General features: G+C 42.4%; 1 protein-coding gene across 7 annotated transcripts in view; it reads left to right on the forward strand.

Moving 5' to 3' along the window:
• The window catches only part of PTPRS (protein tyrosine phosphatase receptor type S), a 458,571-nt gene that overhangs the window by 129,985 nt on the left and 308,634 nt on the right, over window positions 1-19,952 (forward strand). For all 7 annotated transcript variants that reach the window (XM_088446483.1, XM_088446485.1, XM_088446484.1 and 4 more), the window contains exon 3: window positions 6,369-6,514. In XM_088446483.1, the coding sequence (XP_088302609.1) occupies window positions 6,369-6,514 (146 nt within the window). The remainder of the gene's footprint in view (window positions 1-6,368; window positions 6,515-19,952) is intronic.

The following is a 19,952-nucleotide window of genomic DNA, read 5'->3' on the forward strand; positions in this document are numbered from 1 at the left end:
CCAATTCGGGCTTCCGACTTCGGGATTTCGACGTCCGGCATCCCAGGCTTCGGCAAGCTAACTACATCCCATATACATATATATATATATATACATTTGTATATATGTGTATATAATGTGTGTGTTTTGAGGAAATTATATAAATTATATAATTCATGAAACTTTGGATATAACCCAATGTCCTTGGGCATGTTTTCTGAATGAATTATACCAGGAGAGGTGTGTGTGTGTGTGTGTGTGTGTGTGTGTGTGTGTGTGTGTGTGTGTGTGTGTGTGTGTGTGTGTGTGTGTGTGTGTCCACATACACCTTGCCTACAATCTAGTCATATGGCCAATTGTGCCATGCCTTTGCATCTGCAAATTAGCCATGCCTTGTTATTTCTCTTAAAATTTGCTACTTTAATCTGATAATTAATACAAATACTTTTGCAGAAAAAAAAAAAATTGGGATCTAATTGCTAATGGTCGTGGTGCATCTTAGTTGTGCTGGCATCTTGTGCCAAATGAAGCAAAAAAGGGAAAGGTGTATTAGGATACATCTGAATGTGTGTATAATATATAGTCATGAAGCTTATGCACACACTTTCTGTATTAACATGGAGGTGCACTCCAAATGTGAGTACCAATACCTAGTACTCCTTTTAATATCTTTAGAGAATGAAGCCACTACTCCTTAACTCCAATGTCACTTGTAAAGTTCTTTTTAATCGCCACCCAGTAAATAACACCATCACTGTGTATATTCCAACCATCAAGATACAACAAGGACTGTTCAAATATGCAATTTAATACTCAAGTATGTCTGTCGACTTTGGTCCACACAGGTCCGTTCAATACTTGTAACAACCTGTCACCAACATCACAGCATGGCTCCCAAATATGGCTCACCTTCCATAGCAACCAATCAGCATTTATCTAGTACTTTCTTAAAGATACTAGCTAGAATCTGATTGGTTGCTGTGGGCAACATCTCCACCTCTAAAAACCCAAAAACCCACACTTTAGTAAATATACCCCTAAGTGTCATATAAGAGTGTTACAGTTGTTATGCTGGGTACACATTAAACAATATGTGTACCCAGCGATGCGATGGACAACCCCCCCCCTCCCCCCCTGTTAACGGGCCAACATATCGGGCAGCCGGTACACATTAGACGATCCGGTGCCTGGACATCCGATATGTCGACCCCTGCCGCATCCCGCTGCATGGGATAGTCAGCCGCATCGTCTGGTTGAGCTGAATATAGGGACGACCTGACAATACTGATGACGGCCGAACGGGAGCTCGCCGCAGCTGACAGGGCCTGATTCACGGGTGGACGCTAATGCAATTTTCACGCAAATTGAGCGATTGTTTGCCATTGCTTATACACCACACTGCACCTGTGCAGTGATCGCATTGAGATTACGCATGCACAGAGGAATCCATCGCTAAGTGAGTTACAGACTGGCAGCATTTGGGGGTGGTAATGGGGAGTGGTCACAAAGACACAGGTGTCCCTGTCTGTTTAAACACCATTACATGGGATTGCATAAATTAGCCACTGCTATTGCATAAGCAGCTGTACGTTTCAGAAGATCACCCAAGGCTGCAGCAGGTCAGACGCAGGTATGTGTCGTCGCATGCAGGTAAGAAGGCAGCAGTGGGTGTCTTTATGCTCTTTTTGCAGCTGCGTTGCGTACAGAAACACAGTTGCGTTCACATTAGCGTCCATCTCTGAATCAGTCCCATAGTGGCAGTAGCGTCTAATGTGTACCTAGCTTTAGTGTTGACAGTACACTGCCACATGTCTGTAGCAGGTATTGCGGCAGATCATAAAGAGAGGAAGACTCATCAGGACATACAGACTAGAATCTTTATATCTACTTGACTAGACGAAGAACCACTAACGGAGGCAAAGCTGTGTTTTATTGTAATTAAGAATGTACCGCTGGAGGGTGCTGTTACAGTAATTAAAAACATGATCGTTTTAAAGTGGAAAGAGACTTTTCTAGTCTCCTAAGCAGAGGTGGATGTCAGGTCTATTAGAGGCACAAACCAGATATACAGTGTTGTATTAGAATAGATAAAAACTGGTGCTGTAACCAACAAGTTTAGGCATTAGCAAGCAGGTACATCACCAGCTCCAACTTTGTTTTATACACGCAAGTTTCCTTTTTTGCTATAGCAATTTGGAATTTCTTGTCTGACATAGTGTCAGGTGTCTGTTTTATCCGATATGTATGTAAAAGCGTAAGAAGATGGGTCGTGTGAACATGGAGTGATGTATTACAGAGGTTTCCTCCAACATCAAGCCTCAATACGCCTCGCAGCGTGACTTGCCTGGCGTAAGTGAGCCGCCAGGTTCCGAGTTACTCTTCTAGCGTCGGGCGTCTTATTTTTGCCAAAAATGGGTCTAAGGGGGGAATTCAATTAGCCTCAATAATTTTTCGGGGACGAAAAAATTTACTTTTTTGCATTTTTAACTATGGTCAATTCAATCGGAGCCTGTTTTTTGCTCCTGAAACATTATATGGTTTTGGACGAAGTTCACAGACTTATGTGTTTTTGCTGCTGGCATCCCAAAAACAGGCTAATTATCGGGGATTTTTTTTCTGAGCCTGCTGCTGTACCTAGAGAAAATCCCCTATAAGTGCTGCTGGCGGCCATGCTTTGAGGCTAATTGGATAGCCCCAGGGGTGGTCAGTTAGCTTGCAATAAATTACTGCGGCTAATTACATTTCCACCCAAGTCACAATGCGATGCGACTAGGATGCGACAGCAGACCGCTGATTAATTAGATATGCAACGCTTGTATATCTGTGTGCACCTGAGTCTGTATATGAACCACAATGGAACTTGGAAGGCAAAAACCTGCGGCTGCTACATTGTAGCGCTTCAGTTGCACACAGATAAGCGTTGCATATTAAATTAATCAGCACAATCTGCTGGTGCATCCTACTCGCATCACATTGCGACTTAGACACATTTTCAGCAGAAAAGGCTAAACAAGACACTCGACACTAACAGTCTCTCACAGGACCTGGTGCGCAGAGGTGGGCTTTTTAGTGCGACTGCAGCAAAGATTTGTAAGGACACATTTCTACTTTGCATGTGTTTATAGTCAGTCTTTATATTCATGCATAGGTATTACTGTGAATGTGCATTAATATTGTGAAGCATATTGCTAAAATAAATAACAATTTAAGGTATCTTATAAGGTTATATGTGCATCATATCAGAAGAACTGTTTTTCCTTTCTTTTATCATTACAAGTTACTATTGAAAGTTCATACGGTAGCACTCCATAAAAATAAATTGTATTACTCAATATAATTTTAACATTAGGGATAATAGCTTGAACATCTTATGGGCCATTGGACGTATTTTTCCCTGTCGTACAAAGTATTCATTAATTGCTAGTATAAAAAGAAAAAAATACTGTTGAATATTAATTGCTAGTAAAAGAAAAAAAAAAGATTACTATGAGGGGGTATATTTTCTAGAATTAACATCGATGTTGTGTTTATGGGACTAAAGGTACGTACACACTAGATTATATTTTGCACGATTCACCCAATTTCGACATATCAGTACGACAAATCGTGTAAAATATATCCAATTCGTGAGTGTCCACTCACAATGCCGATGCGCATACCCGTGTGTTGTATGTCGTTTCTTCAGATCTTACCTGCTGTAGGCAGGATCCTACAGCAAGCAAGATCTGACCATCTCGTACACGATGCACTGGAAATCGCTAAGGATGCACGATAGATCGTTGGTCAGATTAGACACTTTTAAGCACCGTATTGTATCCTGGAGTGCCGGGGAGAGTTCAAGGGAAATTGCTCATGATATCGCATTGTGAGCACATCGTCTAGTGCACAGGTTCTCAAACTCAGTGAAATAATTATCTCCACCTGTGGATCTTTCAAAATGTGTCAATGAGTAATGAGTACACCTGTGCACCTGCTGAAGACCGAGTTTGAGAACCACTGGTGTAGTGTGTTCGCACCTTTAATCACACATTTACTACATTTACTAACAGATAATTTTTTTATTTGTTTTTTTAAGAATTAGTAAATGTGTGATTTAGCCATTGATGTTGATCAATACACCTCTTAGCAGGTTTTGTGACACAGTACGGCCTCTTATAACATTATGCCACACATTAATGACCCTTATAACACATTATGCCACAGTAATGCCCCTTACACCACATTATGCCACAGTAATGCGCCTTATACATTATGCCACAGTAAACCCTATATACATTATGCCACAGTAATGCCCCATATACATTATGCCACAGTAAGGCCCCCTTTTACATTATGCCACAGTAAGGCCCCTTTTACATTATGCCACAGTAAGGCCCCTTTTACATTATGCCACAGTAAGGCCCCTTTTACATTATGCCACAGTAAGGCCTCTTACATAATGCCACAGTAAGGACCCCTTTACATTATGCCACAGTAAGGACCCCTTTACATTATGCCACAGTAGGGACCCTTTTACATTATGCCACAGTAGGGACCCTTTTACATTATGCCACAGTAAGGCTCCTTACACATTATGCCACAGTAAGGCTCCTTACACATTATGCCACAGTAAGGCTCCTTACACATTATGCCACAGTAAGGCTCCTTACACATTATGCCACAGTAAGGTCTCTTTTACATTAAGCCACAATAAAGCCCCATCTCCCTTCTCTTACCTACCAGAGCCGTGTGGTGGGTGAGCTAGGGGTGGCGCGGGACGGGGCTGCCACATGCTGGGGAACTGTCAGTACTGCTGTCATTGTAATGTGGCACCGCTCGTGAACCGATTGGAGCTCATGGACCGGCAGCCTCTGCTGATTGGCTGCCGGACCGCGAGCACTGATGTGCTTACGAACGGCACCACATTAGACTGACGGTGTCTCTGTGCCTCTCAAGGCCGGGATGCGGCTCCAAACCCACAAGATCAGCAACCTAGCCTCCCGGCAGCCTCTTCCCGGCACCTCCTCAAGTCTGGCACCCGGGTCTCGTGCCCCCTTAGCCCCCCACTAGTTGCGGTCCTGTCCTTATTGTACACAAATCATTGGTATTTTTATAATAAATTTGCTCTGCGTGAGTGATATATTTTGTAAGCATATTCAGCTCAAAAGCTTAATTTTTGTGTCTGGCATTTGACTTTTACCCCAATCAATGTTTGCAAGTTTACCTTTTGGTTTTAACAAGTTTATGGTGCAGGATCTCCTATGTTATTGCACATTACACTACCAAATCATAAAATAATCAACTAAATTATTATGGTGAACTATTTTTTAGTTGGGACTAAAAACGCCACATCTGTTGGTGATCATTATTTAATGCTATACATTGAAAAATTTTAACTGTCCTGTGGTTGAATACCCTTTTTTACACACTCGACACTCCCTGGAACTCACAATGACCGACATGCTTGGGCTCCTATTCTATCCTGCTGCCTGCATTATTTTCTTTAACCACTTAACTGGCATGGTTGCATGGGATGTGACTGCAACTAGCTGTGCTTCAGCTTAAACGGTCACAACCCATGCGACCGCGCCATCCCACTGCGTCCCCTGCATTTTAAAGAGGAAATCCATTCTGCTTATGTGCAAATGGATCTCCTCTGACACCCCAGACAATGATGCAGCAGCCCGTGACCGCCGACATCACTGCCTGATTCATGCCCCTGAATGCCATATGATCGGCATTCTGGAGCGCATGTGAGGAGGAGATCTCTGTTCTCCCCCCCCCATCAGGCCTCCCTCTCACTTGTTCCGCTGTGCTCTGCATATGTGGATGGGAAAAGGTAATAAACAATGGTGGTGAGGGGGAAAACCCCGGGGTGGGGGATCAGTTATCAGTGGGGGATGGGTAAAATAAAGAAATTTGACACTGGAAGGGGGCCGTGTAAAATAATAATTTTATAATAAAATTACACTGGTCACAGTGGGGGTGCAAAAAACTGGCTTTTTACATGAGGGGGGCTTGGGTTCTAAAACTTATTTTAGTACTAAGGGGGGGTTGTGTGTGGGAAGTTACTGTTAATAGAATCTATGGATCTAGAATCTACCATTGTGTCGTCAGTAAAGTGGTTAAGAGAACACATTAAAATGTTTTCTAGCAATTCAAGTCTAGCGACATCTGTTCATTACAGCTTTTTTAATGGATATGATACTTTCATTCATATTGTACACCTCATTATCATTATACCTGAAGTGGTTTCATTAAGTGATGAGTAATTGCCACATATGTGTGGAAATCCAAGTATTTGCAGATGTGCTGCCATTACTGTCACACTACAATGCTTGTTACATTTCTGTATGTTGCTTCTTGTGTATTCTGGCTAAAATGACATAATATGTTTCTTTCTTTCAAAGGTATCCCAGAGTTCACTAAAAAGCCCACAGATGAAATAGGTGTTTCCGGGGGTGTGGCTTCCTTTGTGTGCCAAGCCATCGGAGACCCAAAACCCAGAGTCACATGGAACAAGCGAGGCAAGAAAGTAAACTCCCAACGATTTGAGGTGAGACTGCCAGCTTAGCTTTGCCAGGATTCATAGCTGCAGCAAAATGACATTTATAAAAAAAAATTCCACATTCACTCAATATTCATGCTTTGAGTATGTCCATAGTTCTCATGACAGTGAAGCAATGTACGTATAATGACACAAACTGTGGAACAAAGAAAAATATACATTGAGATTAATCTGTTTATTATGAAGGAGCATTTTTTTTATTTTGTCTCGAAAGAAACCTCTTGCTGTAGTTACAGTAAACCAATTTCCCCTCTATTTCAATCACCTAATTTCCTTTACGGTGATATAACAGCCTCTCTCAGTGATAGTTTTGTGTGTGTGTCCTGACTATAACATCCTGATAACTACATACAGTCAGGGCTGCCATCAGAAATTGTGGGGTCCGGGACTTACTTCAACAGGCAGCCTCCCCTTTCCCCTTCCCCTTCCCCCTTCCCCTTCACACATAATGCAGCCGAACACCTCTCCTTATGGCACTATACAGCGAAATACAAAGTTGTACGCACTTCAAGATGCACATGCAACATATGTGCCAATGATATGCCTCCAGAATATAAATAAATATATATATATAATATACACACACATAGTGTGAAATACAGGAACAGTGCTATTTTAGAGTTATACAGTAATTTCTAGATTAAAAGTGACAATTAATTTTAAAGGAAAACCAGGTTGGGTGCTCCAGTGTCTGCAAATAGCAGGTATTGGGGCCCATATATGTTCAGTTGCAAGCTGCTGAAATGTATTTAGTGCTACAGGTATTTGGTGCTCTGGAAAGACAAGAACGGAGTAATAGAGGGATTGCTGCACAGGAATAATAAGACAGGCTGCTGGTAGATGTATATTGTTTATAATAGGTCTATGTTAGTGTGGAACCCCAGAACCTGGGAGTACCTCATGTTGTGTACCCTTATATATGTGTTGCTGGACATTTGAATGTATACATTGGTGACAGTGGACAATGTAGCCAGCTTCAGGAGCTGGCGTGCGGCTGGTGAGACTGGACCTCCAATGCAATAGAGAAACAGTGCCCCGTGACCAGAGGGGCTTGTACTGACAGTTGGGTGGCAGTTGTTGTGTGCAGTTGGTAGGTGAGCTGTGAAGGGGAAGCTGCGCTGCAGAGGGCCGCTGATGGAGCTGCTGGAGAGTGCTGGGAGCTCAGTGAACTGAGTGCTGGCAGCCATTAGAGCCTTCTGACCCGCCTCCCTTAGTGAGGAACAGCAGCCGGAGGTGTTCATGGGTGGAGCCAAAGTTTGTTGACAGTGATTGGAGGCTGTACCGGACCCTGCAGGCACAGAAAGGAGTCGTGGTTTTTGCGGGGGGTAAGAGGTTGGCCACACACACTCTTCTACAACTACCCACTAACAGTGGCCCGCAGCTAGCTGGCAGCTACAGCCCTATGTATAGTGCCCAGCAATAACCTCCCCAGACACCAGTGCAGAAAAGGAGTTATAATTAATGTATCTACAGCCTGAAACTTTATTAGCCGCATAAGCTGCACAGAGCCTAAAGCTGGCCACACACTAGACCAACTTTCATCCAACCATCCAACTAGTTGTCTGGTTGGAATGAAAATCTGGTAAGGAATGGGAGTAAATGATGATCAGCAATTTGTTCCTAAATGCCAGAAAACAGAGGAAAATGGTCGTTCAGACAAGTTTGAACAAATTGTTTAGATCAAACATTTAACAAACAACAGTTTTTGTCCATTTTCCGGCGTTTGGGAGCAAATTGCTGATTGTCATTTGCTTTCATACCTTACCAGATTTTCATTCCAACCAATCAACTAGTTGGCTGGTTGGATGTAAGTTGGTCTAGTGTGTGGCCAGCTTTAGACTTGGTCCTTGGAACTTGTGGGCAGGAGAGTCCCTGTAAGGAGCTGCAGGAGTTGCATATAATAAATCCCATTCGGGCAGCTCTGTGTGCAGTAGGAGAGGCAGAGCCATCTAACAAGCTGTCACAGTAGTCTGTTTGTAGCAACAAGGTTGCAGCACTATTCACAATAACATTGTTGCAGAGTCTGTCAGCCAGGATTAAAAAGAGACAATTGCATTTAGGAGCAACGCAGCTTTATATTAACCCACAGTGGAGCTATTTCTGCTTAAGCAGGATACAGTCAGACCTTCCAGCTAATAACCCGGGCAACACAGTGTACACCAGCAGGACTTTAAGGGTATAATTATTCCTGAATTGTTAGTTTTCTGGCCAGAAAAGCTTGGGAATCGTTAACATATTGATGGAGAATTGAAAGACTGTTGTTTATTGCCATAGTTATTTGGTTATAGTGTTTAAGGTAAACTGTATTCACCTTGTATTGCATGCAATAATCTTTGAATTAGCAGGAGCAGCATTATACTGATGGATAGTAAGGAGGCTGTGTTCTGGAATAATAAAACTTGAACCGTTGTTTATATTTCTTTGTGCATTATAAATGTAACTAATATTATAATTGTAATTGAACTTGTAATCCTCACTACAAAAGTGCAGTTTCCATAATTTAATTACTTTCACTGCAATAAAATACATAATTAGTTTCCTATAAGCTGTTGTATACTTACCTCTTTTCCTCTCTGTAAATACAAATCCAAAGAACCTAGGAACCTAACTCTTATAATAGGTGTAACTAGTTTTGGGGTGTTACATTAGTAATAAAGTTATGTTCTGTGACAGAAGGGGACTGGAAACAGCGTGCTGGAGAGACAGAACTTCTGTCTCTCCAGCACGCTGTTTCCAGCCCCCTTCTGCCTATCAATCTACTTACCCATCTTCTTCTGTGCCAGACTGCTGCTCCTCAGGTCATGCCGCGGCTCCTCTTTCTCCTTCAGTGACGTCACGCGCACCAGCTCAACTTTATTGTACATCTGCAGAGGGGAGTCGGGGACAGTCAGCAGGGACGGATCTCTATGACAGCGGGCTCCTTTCACCTCGACGGCAAGGCAGTAGCTGCTTGGGCAGACAGGGGGACCCTTTAACATTAACATAGAAGCCCCTTTCACAAGACCGGTAGTAGTGACGATGGGCGGGAGGTAGGAGCGGGCCGGGCCCCCCTTTTCTATCGAAGTGACTGGGCCCGGGACAGTAGTCCCAACTGTCCCCCCCTGATGGCGGCCCTGCATACAGTATAACTCTTTTTTTCATCTAATTATTGGGCGATTATGATTTACTTTTTAATCAACGATCCCTTGAGGACAATTTTTGCCCTTGCTTTAACTGTCTTATATCCTCACTCCCACACCCTAATTGTGACTGGATGATTCTGTTAGCTGATCACAGATTTATCGTACGTGAAGGAGGTTTTATCATCAATGAAGGAAGTTACTCTTCCTTGAGTAACCTGGGTGAGATTAAGGGCCATATTCAATTAGAAGTGAAAAGTCCGTTATTGGCAATAATTTTTCGCCAATGACGTCATTTTCGCCATTTTCACTTCTCCCCATATTCAATTTCAAAGACTTTTCGCAGGTACGAAAAGTCTTTGTCAAAAACCGGGGATAAGTTTTCACCACTGAATAGGTGGTGAAAAAAAGTGCAGAAATCGGTTTTGTGGTGCAGACTTTAAAGTACCCTGCACCCAAAAAAAAGTTGGGGGACAAACTAAAAAACTAGCGAGATGCAAACTTGGGGACCCCCCCGAGTCTGACAGGTGTTTTTTAGAATGCGCTTGGTTGCGGCAGGTGGATTTTTAATTTTTAAAAAATAACTTTAGGGACTTAAAAATATGCTTACACCCATTTTCATGTAACCCATATTTGATGGGGATAGTTATTTTATTTATTTATTTTTTAAAAGAAGCTAAATGCTATTCTTCACCACGTCTTTAAAGACGCATTAAAGCACCTGCCGACAATGTTTAAAAACCCCAAATACCTTTAGCAGGCCAATTCGGGGGTACCCATAGTGATTCCCCATGTCAGACCATCTTTTGGGGGAGGGGGGGGTGACAGGCTGTTTTCCCCAAAAGTAGCAGGACTTTTCGATACCTTTCCACCGGGTCCCATTATCGATGAATCCTAATTGAATATGGGGATATGCGGGCACGTGCCCGATACTTTATCCCCAGGAAAAGCTGAGATGACGGCGAAAAGTCAGACCTCGGACTTTTTGCCTCTAATTGAATATGGCCCTAAGTCACAAATCCTAAAGTCTAGGGATTTCCTTTCACCATCATTAACTGGTTGTTACTGACTCCTCCCACTGAATCATGAGCAGGTAACTTGCTGCCACCACCAGACTACACTGGCACCTGGAACTACATATGTGTCGTCACACTTCTGTTACACCTCCTGGTTGGTGTCTGCTAATTCCTACTGGTCCTTCTCTATGGACCATTCTGTGCTTGGTAGCTGGCAGAGGGCTTGAGCATGGAGACTCTGTGCTCAAAGCAGAACAGCTAGAGAACACAATTGGTGGTCACAGGATGCAAGTAGATGCGATAGTCTTGAAGGGAATGGGATTGAAATGCCGGTTCAAATCCCGACAGCGGAAGCCCGACAGGATCAAGATCCCAACAGGGGCAGGTAAGTAAGCTTGAGCTTTTTAGGGCTCCAGTCTACTAATGTCCAGCTCTCCATGCAACTCCTAAAGTCACTCAGACTCCAGAGTTTGCAGGGGAAGGCATTCTGGTTCCCTAGCATGGTATCTGGTGAAACGAACAGCCAATGAGAGGGCTCCAAATCCCCATAGACCAGTGGTTCTCACCTCAAGTACCCCCAACAGGTCACGTTTTTAGGATATTGATGTGTGGAAACAGGTGGGATAATTGCAAAATAGACAAACTCACCTGTGCATGATGAAAGAAATAAAGAAAACATGACCTGTTGGGGTCTCCCAAATGAGGACTGGAGTTGAGAACTACTGCCATAGACCACCAGAGTTAGTGCATTTTTATTTTGAAACTAGTAAAGGGACCCGCTCTGCTGCTTTGTCCGGCCCTGCCGATCCCTGCTCCCGTCCTGTGCCTATCCCGCTCCATCCCACCACCATACTTAACCAGTGCCCAGCGGGTTCAGTGGAAGCTATTGGGACCTGCTCCCACTGCGAATGCTTGTTAGAGATGGGACAGACCTTAGAGAATTAATATATAATTACACTTCTTATAAATAAATATAAATGTATTTAAATATATAAATACATTTCCATACTTCATGTGCGTTCACCAATGCAGTCCAGCTGGGGATGTAGCTTTTCCAATCTGCAGTGCTCAATGCACATTTAAAGTACATTTACACATATTGTATCTAAATAAATGTACACACTTTTTCTATTAATCTTGTCTCTTGTGCACAACATCAGGCTTTAGTCACGCAAGGCTGCAGTGCTCTGCAGCACATTCATAAACCACATAAAAACATTCCCAACACACTTTAGATACAGTTTCTTTAAATTTCTTTATATAGCCATTTCAGTGCTGGCGATACAGGAGCTTACTCTCCTGAGCCCCAGCGCACTGTAGCATATACAGTACCCAGAGTTCACTTGCGTACTCCCCATTCTATAGCCCTTTAACCCAGGATGTACTTCTTGAAGCTGCAGGGTGATCCTGATACTCTTAGTGACGAGTGTCGGGACAATATTCTATATACTATAGTTCTGGCATCTTGTCCCCTGTCAGCATCGGGGGCCACAGGCCCCCACAGCATTCACAACTCCTAGCCCTGCAACCTGGTACTATGCTCCCAGCTGTAGCTGCTCTTCATATAGACTCCCCCAATGCAAATAGACGTAACAATACATTTAAAATGTAAAACGCTGATGCATCTATCAGTACTGTGCAGCACTCCTGTATCGTCTTCACCTGCAGGCTGACATTGGAACTGCAGTCACTTCGCTGTGGTCATCTGCTACCTTTCACTGCTCACTGCAGTTCTAAGTACAGTATTATCTAGAGCAGTGATTTTCAACCTTTTTCAACTCGAGGCACAGTACGCAAGATTTTAAAATTGCCAAGGCACACCATCCAGCGATACGGCAGACGCGACCTATGAAAAAACACACACATTTCTCCCTCACCCATTGGCCCCCACATGAATAAAACACACTACAGTGGCCTCCACAGAATAAACAAAAACCATTACATTGCTCCCCACAGAAATAAAAACCTATGCCACATTGCTCCCCACAGAAATAAAAACCTATGCCACATTGCTCCCCACAGAAATAAAAACCTTGGCTGGCCCCCACAGAAACAAAAAAACACCACCACATTAGTCCCACAAAAAAAAAAAAAACCTTGGCTGGCCCCCACAGAGAAATATCATGTACATCAACAAAATCAACAACGAAAAAAAAACCTTGTCCCTCTCATACTGCAGAGCTGTCAACAACAGGCAAGCGTGCGGTCAGGCGTGCGTCCAAGCAGGCATGCAGGCAGGCAGTAGAGAGAGAGGGGTCTGGCTGGCTGGCAGAGCAGACGGGAGGGCGGCCAATGTAGCATGCGTGACCTGTGATATCACGCCGACGCGTCTAGACATGTGATGGCCCGAACGCGCCTGATCCTCCCAGAGGAGCTTGGCGGCAGCCTGGGCTGCAACTACTGTATAATGTGTCCGGCGGCTCTGACCGCCGCCATGGCACACTTCAGAACCACTGATTTAGAGACTCTACCTGTTGTGCTTCTGCCACGTGATCCAGTATTGTTCTAAAGACTATATCATATCTGTAAAGCTGAGCATCCACTATATCATTTTCTGTCAGATATCTGTCCAATCTGGCTGGTTGGAATGAAAACCTGGTAATGTGTGGGAGCAAATGACAATTGTCCATTAGCTCACAAAAACTGGAAAATAGCCGAAAATGGTTGTTCAGACAAATTGGTTAAAACAAACAAATGTAACCAATTTGAACCATTTTTTGTCCTTTTTTCAGTGTTTAAAACCATATGATCGACTGTCATTTGCTCCCATACATTACCAGGTTTTCATTCCAACCAGCCAGATTGGACAGATATCTGACAGATAATTGTTTAGTGGATGCCCAGCTTTAGTTCAAACACCCATTCACAGACCCTCCAACATGACCCCTTCCATCAAGTACAAAATGCTCTGCTCCTGGACGTCCTGCATAATTTATAATTACAATCACCTGTTTTGAACTGTTTAACTGATGAGCAGATGTTTCAACACAGGTGACTGCAATCCTAAATTAAGAGAGAGTCCAGGAGCAGAGCATTTTGAGCATAATGGAAGGAATCATGTTGGAGGGCCTACATTCATAGCCTGCAAGTAGAGGTCTGATGAATAGGAGCATTACCAAGGCCTTAATGTTTCACTAGTCTCTCACATACAAAGCTAATCCCAAGACATTCAGTAAAGATTCTGATTAAACAAAAAAGCCACACAACAAAATGTTTTAAATAGTAGAAACTTCTACCATCTTGTCTGAAAATTGAACTTTACCTCTGATAATGTGCCAAAATTATTAGATGGCTTACTGGCTATTATGTAATTGTCATCCATTGAATGAAACTGATCTTTCTGCTTTCCCGGGGGCCTAGTTTAAAGAAACCTATTAGTCTGAGAACTTTCCTTCACCCCGTGTGCAGAGGGCCCATCATAGAATCCCCCAGCCTGTTTCCCCTAAATGCACTTTCATTGCAAAACTTTAAAGGAAAAAATTGTTGGTGTTGGGGAAACAGAAAAAAACCTAGTGCTATATAATAACATTTTCATGGACTATTCATAGAGGTTTAAAACAACAGGACTTCAGTGAGGTATAACAGGTGCCCCATTACAGGCAGACCTCACTCCATGATGTATTCTGCTTAGTTCTTAGACACTCCAGGCATTCTTGTAACTTTTTACTGGAATTCCAATGACATTGTCATTAGCTACAGCTATTTGCTCTAATGTTGCTCTTTGTAGGGTTTCTTTAATTAGGTACATTTATTTATTTTCCCTATACTCCTGCCTTATAGGGATTCTGTGTAGGTTTGCAGGCTTATCTCTGGGTAACACAATGGGATATACCACAGGCTCTCTGTTAATTAATCTTTAATAAATGTTCAAACTCCCAATAAAAATCATTGGCTCTAGTAATTAAAGTAAGAATGACATTTGTTGGTTTTGCTTGTAGTGCTACTTCTATTTTATGGCTATTAATATTAATCAGATACCAAGACCACCAAATTCCAGGCCATTGAACTGGACATTTTCTCTGATCTAATGAAGCTGAACCATAAAATGATCACAGTAGCAAACTTTATCCTACCTCTCCAGTGGGAGCCAATTATTACACAGCACGTATTAAGTTTGTAGGCTTCCTGAGGGACTTTGATCTTACCTTAGACCCCTCAATAGATCGATTAGAAACTATCATATTGTTTGTAGCGCAATACTTGCATTGTGAGGTGAGGGGAGCAGTCAGGAAGCCGCCGGTAGAAATGCCGACCCCCGGCTTCCCGACTGTCAAATCCCGGCAGGGTACTAATGACAGGCGTCGAAATCCCGACGCCTGTCATTATACCGATCGAAGGTAAGCCAGGCGGCAGGTGCGGACAGCCGCAATAGGTTAGGGGCGCCCTGGGTGGACTTAGGGTTAGGCACCCCCCCCCCCCAGGGAGACTTGGGTTTAGGCTGAGGGGAAAGGGGGTTAGGGTTAAGCACCCTATGGGAGGGTTAGGGGGTGGTAGGGTTAGCTATACTTACCTAAATCCCCTGTCGGGATTTCCACTGCTGCTGGTCATTCATACTGATTCCAGTTGAGGCATCCTAAGGAATGTGCTATGTAAAAGTGGCTTCATAAAATCCACAAATAAATCTTTCAGAGAGTGGTACCTATTAATTTCTTAGTTCAGTTGGGTTGCACATTTGTCATTCAAGGCCATTTGATTTTGGGAAAATATTCTGTAGCTTCTACTGTGTGTCATTTTCAAGATCTTTATGAAAGACTTGTTCATCACCACAATAAATTACAGGAGATCTCTGAATTACACTACAGCAGTGGTTATTGGAGATTAGCAGAAGCTGTTAACCGTAAATGCTGTAGCAGCTAATGACAGCTTTTGCACCAAATTCATAGTGCTTAACCATTAAATTTAAACTAAACTTTTACTTGCCCCTGAGGGGTGATATCAGCCTACCCATTGTATTGAAGGGGAACACTTCTCACCTGGGCATCAGGATGAGAGGTATAGCGTGTAGCCAGGGTGCTCAGTGCACGTGTGTGTACTATGGCGCCCCTCCAAGTGTTCCAGATAGGAGGAGTGTCCAGCATATGTGGTTAAATTAAAGGGAAGTAAAAATACACATTAGGGCCAGTGTCGAACTGGGGCATGGAGGGCTAGATATATTCCAACCCACAAAGTAATTCCACTAATAAAAGCCACACCAGCCTTTAGTCCCCTGAACACTTTAGTATTTTTGTATAATGACTCAGATATATTTCTTTTTAGTAATACGTATATTCAAATGCTGTTTTATCTTTCCTAGTTTTATATGTGCATTTCTTGATCAAACCTTTTAGTAGTTTAATCTATTACAGCTGCTGAATATCCTTCACTGTCTGGCCAAACCTATTTATTCATTTGCATAGGGAATGCTGGAACCATTTTATCAGCACTTAGGCCCGTATTCAACTTCAGCGGACCCACGATACTTTTTTGCGGCCCGGGCTTTTTGCCTACTTCGCCTGTTTTACAGGCGGAAAAGTATTGCGCGCGTGCCCGCATATCCCCATATTCAATTTGAAAGTAGGCGAAAACGGGACCCGGCGAAACTTAAACAAGCAGAAAGTACTGTCAGATTTGGGGAAATCAGCCTGACACTCCCCAAATCATGCTCTGACATGGGGGTTAGCTATGGTTACCCCCGATTTGGCTTGCTGAAGGTATTTGGTGTTTTTAAACAGGCTCAATAGCTGCTAAATAGCGTTTTTGTATAAATGGTGCAGAATAGTATTCAGGAGGTTTTTTTTGCAGAAAATAACTTATCCCAGCAAATTTGAGGTACTTGAAAATGGTCTGCGTATTTTAAAGTTAAGTTTAAAAAATCATGAAAAATCCACCTGCCGCAGACCCCTGCAATGAAAAAACCACCTGGGGCATACTTGGGAACCCCCCCAGAGTCAAGTTCGCTAGTTTTTAACTTTGTCCCCCAACATTTTTTTTTTCGCCCCCAAATTCAAAGTGATTTTTTGGGGTGTTAAGTCTTTTTAAAAAATTTTTGGACAGAGTTTACCTTTGGGGGACTGTCTGAAGGCTGTACGGGGGTTCCCGCAATGTTGCACCCCAAAACCCCAATTCTGCACTTTTTTCCACCTGCTATTCATAGGCAAAACTTTTCCGCCTATTACATTGCATTGACTTTACGTCTAGGCGAAAAGTCTTCCAAATTGAATACGGAGTAAAATCAAAACAGGTGAAAATGACGTCATCGGCGAAAACTTTCTGCCAAAAACACTCAAAAACTGCTTTTCGCTCCAAATTGAATACGGGCCTAAGTTTTTAGTTTTGCTTTTCTACTTCATGAAGTGGCAGCTTCTAATTATTATATAAATAATACTGGTTCCCTTGTGCCAGTTTTTAATCTGTTTCTGTCTATATCTGCTCATTTCGCCTTACCGATATGGTGTAATCAGCAGAAAATCCAGCATTCCACATTTTTGTGAGTTGACAGCCTCACGCTTCTTCTCAGTGGAATCCCTCTTCTTAAATTAGACGAAGCAGTGAAAAGTCTATCCCAGTTGACAAATGATAAAAGGCTTTCCACTGTTTTATAAATAGAGCACACAATGAGGTAGAGAATATCATATCATAATTTCCAAATAGAAATTTCTAAATGTTGAGATAATGATTTAAATAATATTATATTTAACGCAATGTGCACAGTTAAAGAATTGTTTAACTGTATGGACTGTGTTAATGACTGGATCCCAGGGCCGCCAAGAGCCAAGGCGGGCCCCGGTAATAGGGGGTGTGGCCTAATCTCGGGAGGCGTGTCCACGCCCCCTTGCCGAAAAATAAGTAAAAAAGATTTGCTGCGCCGCGAAGCGGCGCTGCGTGCCGGGGAGGTTGCTGCATGTCAGGGAATGGGGGAGAGAGCCTGGCGCTGAACGATATCGTTAATGATATCGTTCAGCGGCTGTGCTCAATGTCATGAACGACATTGAGCACAGCCTGCCGGGGACACACTAGACGATATCGCTCAGGGAGCATATCGTGTAGTGTGTATGCACCTTTACAGGTTATACAGGTTAATTCTCCCATATCCAAAATGCTTGTGACCAGAAGTATTTTGGATATCAGTATATTCTGTATTTTGGAATAATTGCATACCATAAGGAGATATCTAGGGAATGGGACCCAAATTTAAACACAGAATGCATTTATGTTTCATATACACCTCATACACACAGCCTGAAGGTAATTTAACATATTTTTTAATTATTTTGTGCCTTAAACAAAGTTTGTTTACATTGAACCATATCTCAGTCATGCTAAAAACGAAAAATCTGTATTTCGGAATATTTGGATATGGGAGACTTGTTGATGTGTGTACTAGTCTTAGAGGTATATATGGGCAGAATTACAACCATGCTGTATTGTATCTTCTTACTATATCTATTCTAAGGAGCTGATGTGGCTCTGTAAATTGTGTAGATACTCGGACTATCTGGAGAGGAGTGTTCTTCTATATCATCTTGTTTGCTGTGGAGTAACTTTGTGATAACCCAAATCCACTATACTTGGTGGACTAACAGGTTTGTGATGCTAAGGTGATGGGTATACAAAGGTTTCTATAATTACCTTTTTCAATTACCCCAGCCTTTCAGAGAGGCAAGTTCCCCTATGAGACCTTTGGTTAGGTTTACTTATACACAGGTGATGCACACAATAGTTACAACAACCAGTTTAGCTTTAGTTGTCGGGAATGGAGGAACAGATGTCTCCTCTAGCCAACCCTTTTTGGAAAGGAAAAGGTAAGTTCCTTAATACACATTGCAATACTCTTACAGAATTCAATAATAACATTATCTTGACTGTACTGTATATGGTGTTCAGCTATATAGTCATCTAATGCTAAATTACATAACAATACTCACATAAATTATCTAAGTTTACTACATAACATGCACAACATACTCTTATAAACACCATATAAAACAATATCAAGTATCTACCCGAAAATCAAACGTTAAAGAATTTTATACTGCAGTATAAATTGCTACAATAAAGGTTATTTTCTTTAGAGCTCGGTGGTGCACAATTTTGCTTTACTTTTCCTTGTAGTATATGCAAAGCACTATCCAAATGAAAACAAAGTTAGTAGCGGTTATAAACTTTAGTTGTACTAGGTGGAAAAAACGCTCAAAGTAATAATAGACTTTTCCAAGGAAGTTTCTGGGTTTAAACAACTGCAACTGTAGCTAATGCTGTAAAACTGTATATCTCTATATAGAGCAGAGGATGAGGGTTGTTTGGTTCCTAGCTGCTCTAGTATGCAGACTATAGTATAGCACATAACGAAACAATAGTTTTCAGTGCAAACCTAGCTGAGATAATATGGGATGGGGGGGTAAATTTTAGAGTAAATTTTAATCATGAAATGGTGTTTTATTTCTCTTTTAAAAACGAGGTGTGCCCCTCTTATAAGTGCACTTGTGAATAAATCTAATTCAACAATAAAAACATCACATCCAGCATATATAAAAAACATTACTTACAATTCATACTAGTATATGAAAATAGTCTTGAGCTACACATAGCTGTAAACCAGCAAAGTATTGCACTAGCAAACATGAATACCCCCTATTTGGTGTTTATTAAAAGTCCAGAGATCTACTAATTCTGCTTGTGTCAAATTGCTAAATTGCGTGAATGTCAATTCCTCAACAGGTACCGCTGGTCAACTTCAGATGAAGTCTGTTCAATGGACAGACAATTAATACATGAATATTGCCCAAATTTGAGTAAATGAGAGTGCAGTATGCGCCCTCTGCTACTGAACTTTGTTCGTGGCACTCAGTTATATCCAGCACCACACTCCCTTTGCCCACCTCTCGTGGTCCTTTGGTCGTGTGTAGCTTTAGCTGCTAGCCCGTTCTTCCTGGCTGTTGAAGTGCAGCCTGGAATGCATGGCCATGACTTCTGGTTTTGCGTGCGTCAACTTCCGGTTCACAGGACAACAAAGTTCTTCATGAGTGCGTTCCAACAGCCAGGAAGAACGGGTTAGTACTGGCCAGCAAACAATCGCATATAATACACTGCCATTCAGAGTGCAGTTGAGGTAAGAGGCATATCAGTGCCGGTGGTAGTGGGCAGGCAGGGGGCTGTCAATTTTATTGAGGGGGCTCAGTTATCCTGGGGCCCCCACAAGTCTTAATCCTGCTCTGGTAAGTGGCAATTACTGGTGTTAAGAGGGAATCCCTAGGAGTGGTGAAGTAAGCCCTGTCAGATTGCTCAAGGACAAATAACCTCCTCTACATTCAA

The sequence above is a fragment of the Taudactylus pleione genome, unplaced genomic scaffold, assembly GCF_031769625.1.
Source record: "Taudactylus pleione unplaced genomic scaffold, aTauple2 ptg000399l, whole genome shotgun sequence".
In the NCBI taxonomy this organism is placed as follows: Eukaryota; Metazoa; Chordata; class Amphibia; order Anura; family Myobatrachidae; genus Taudactylus; species Taudactylus pleione.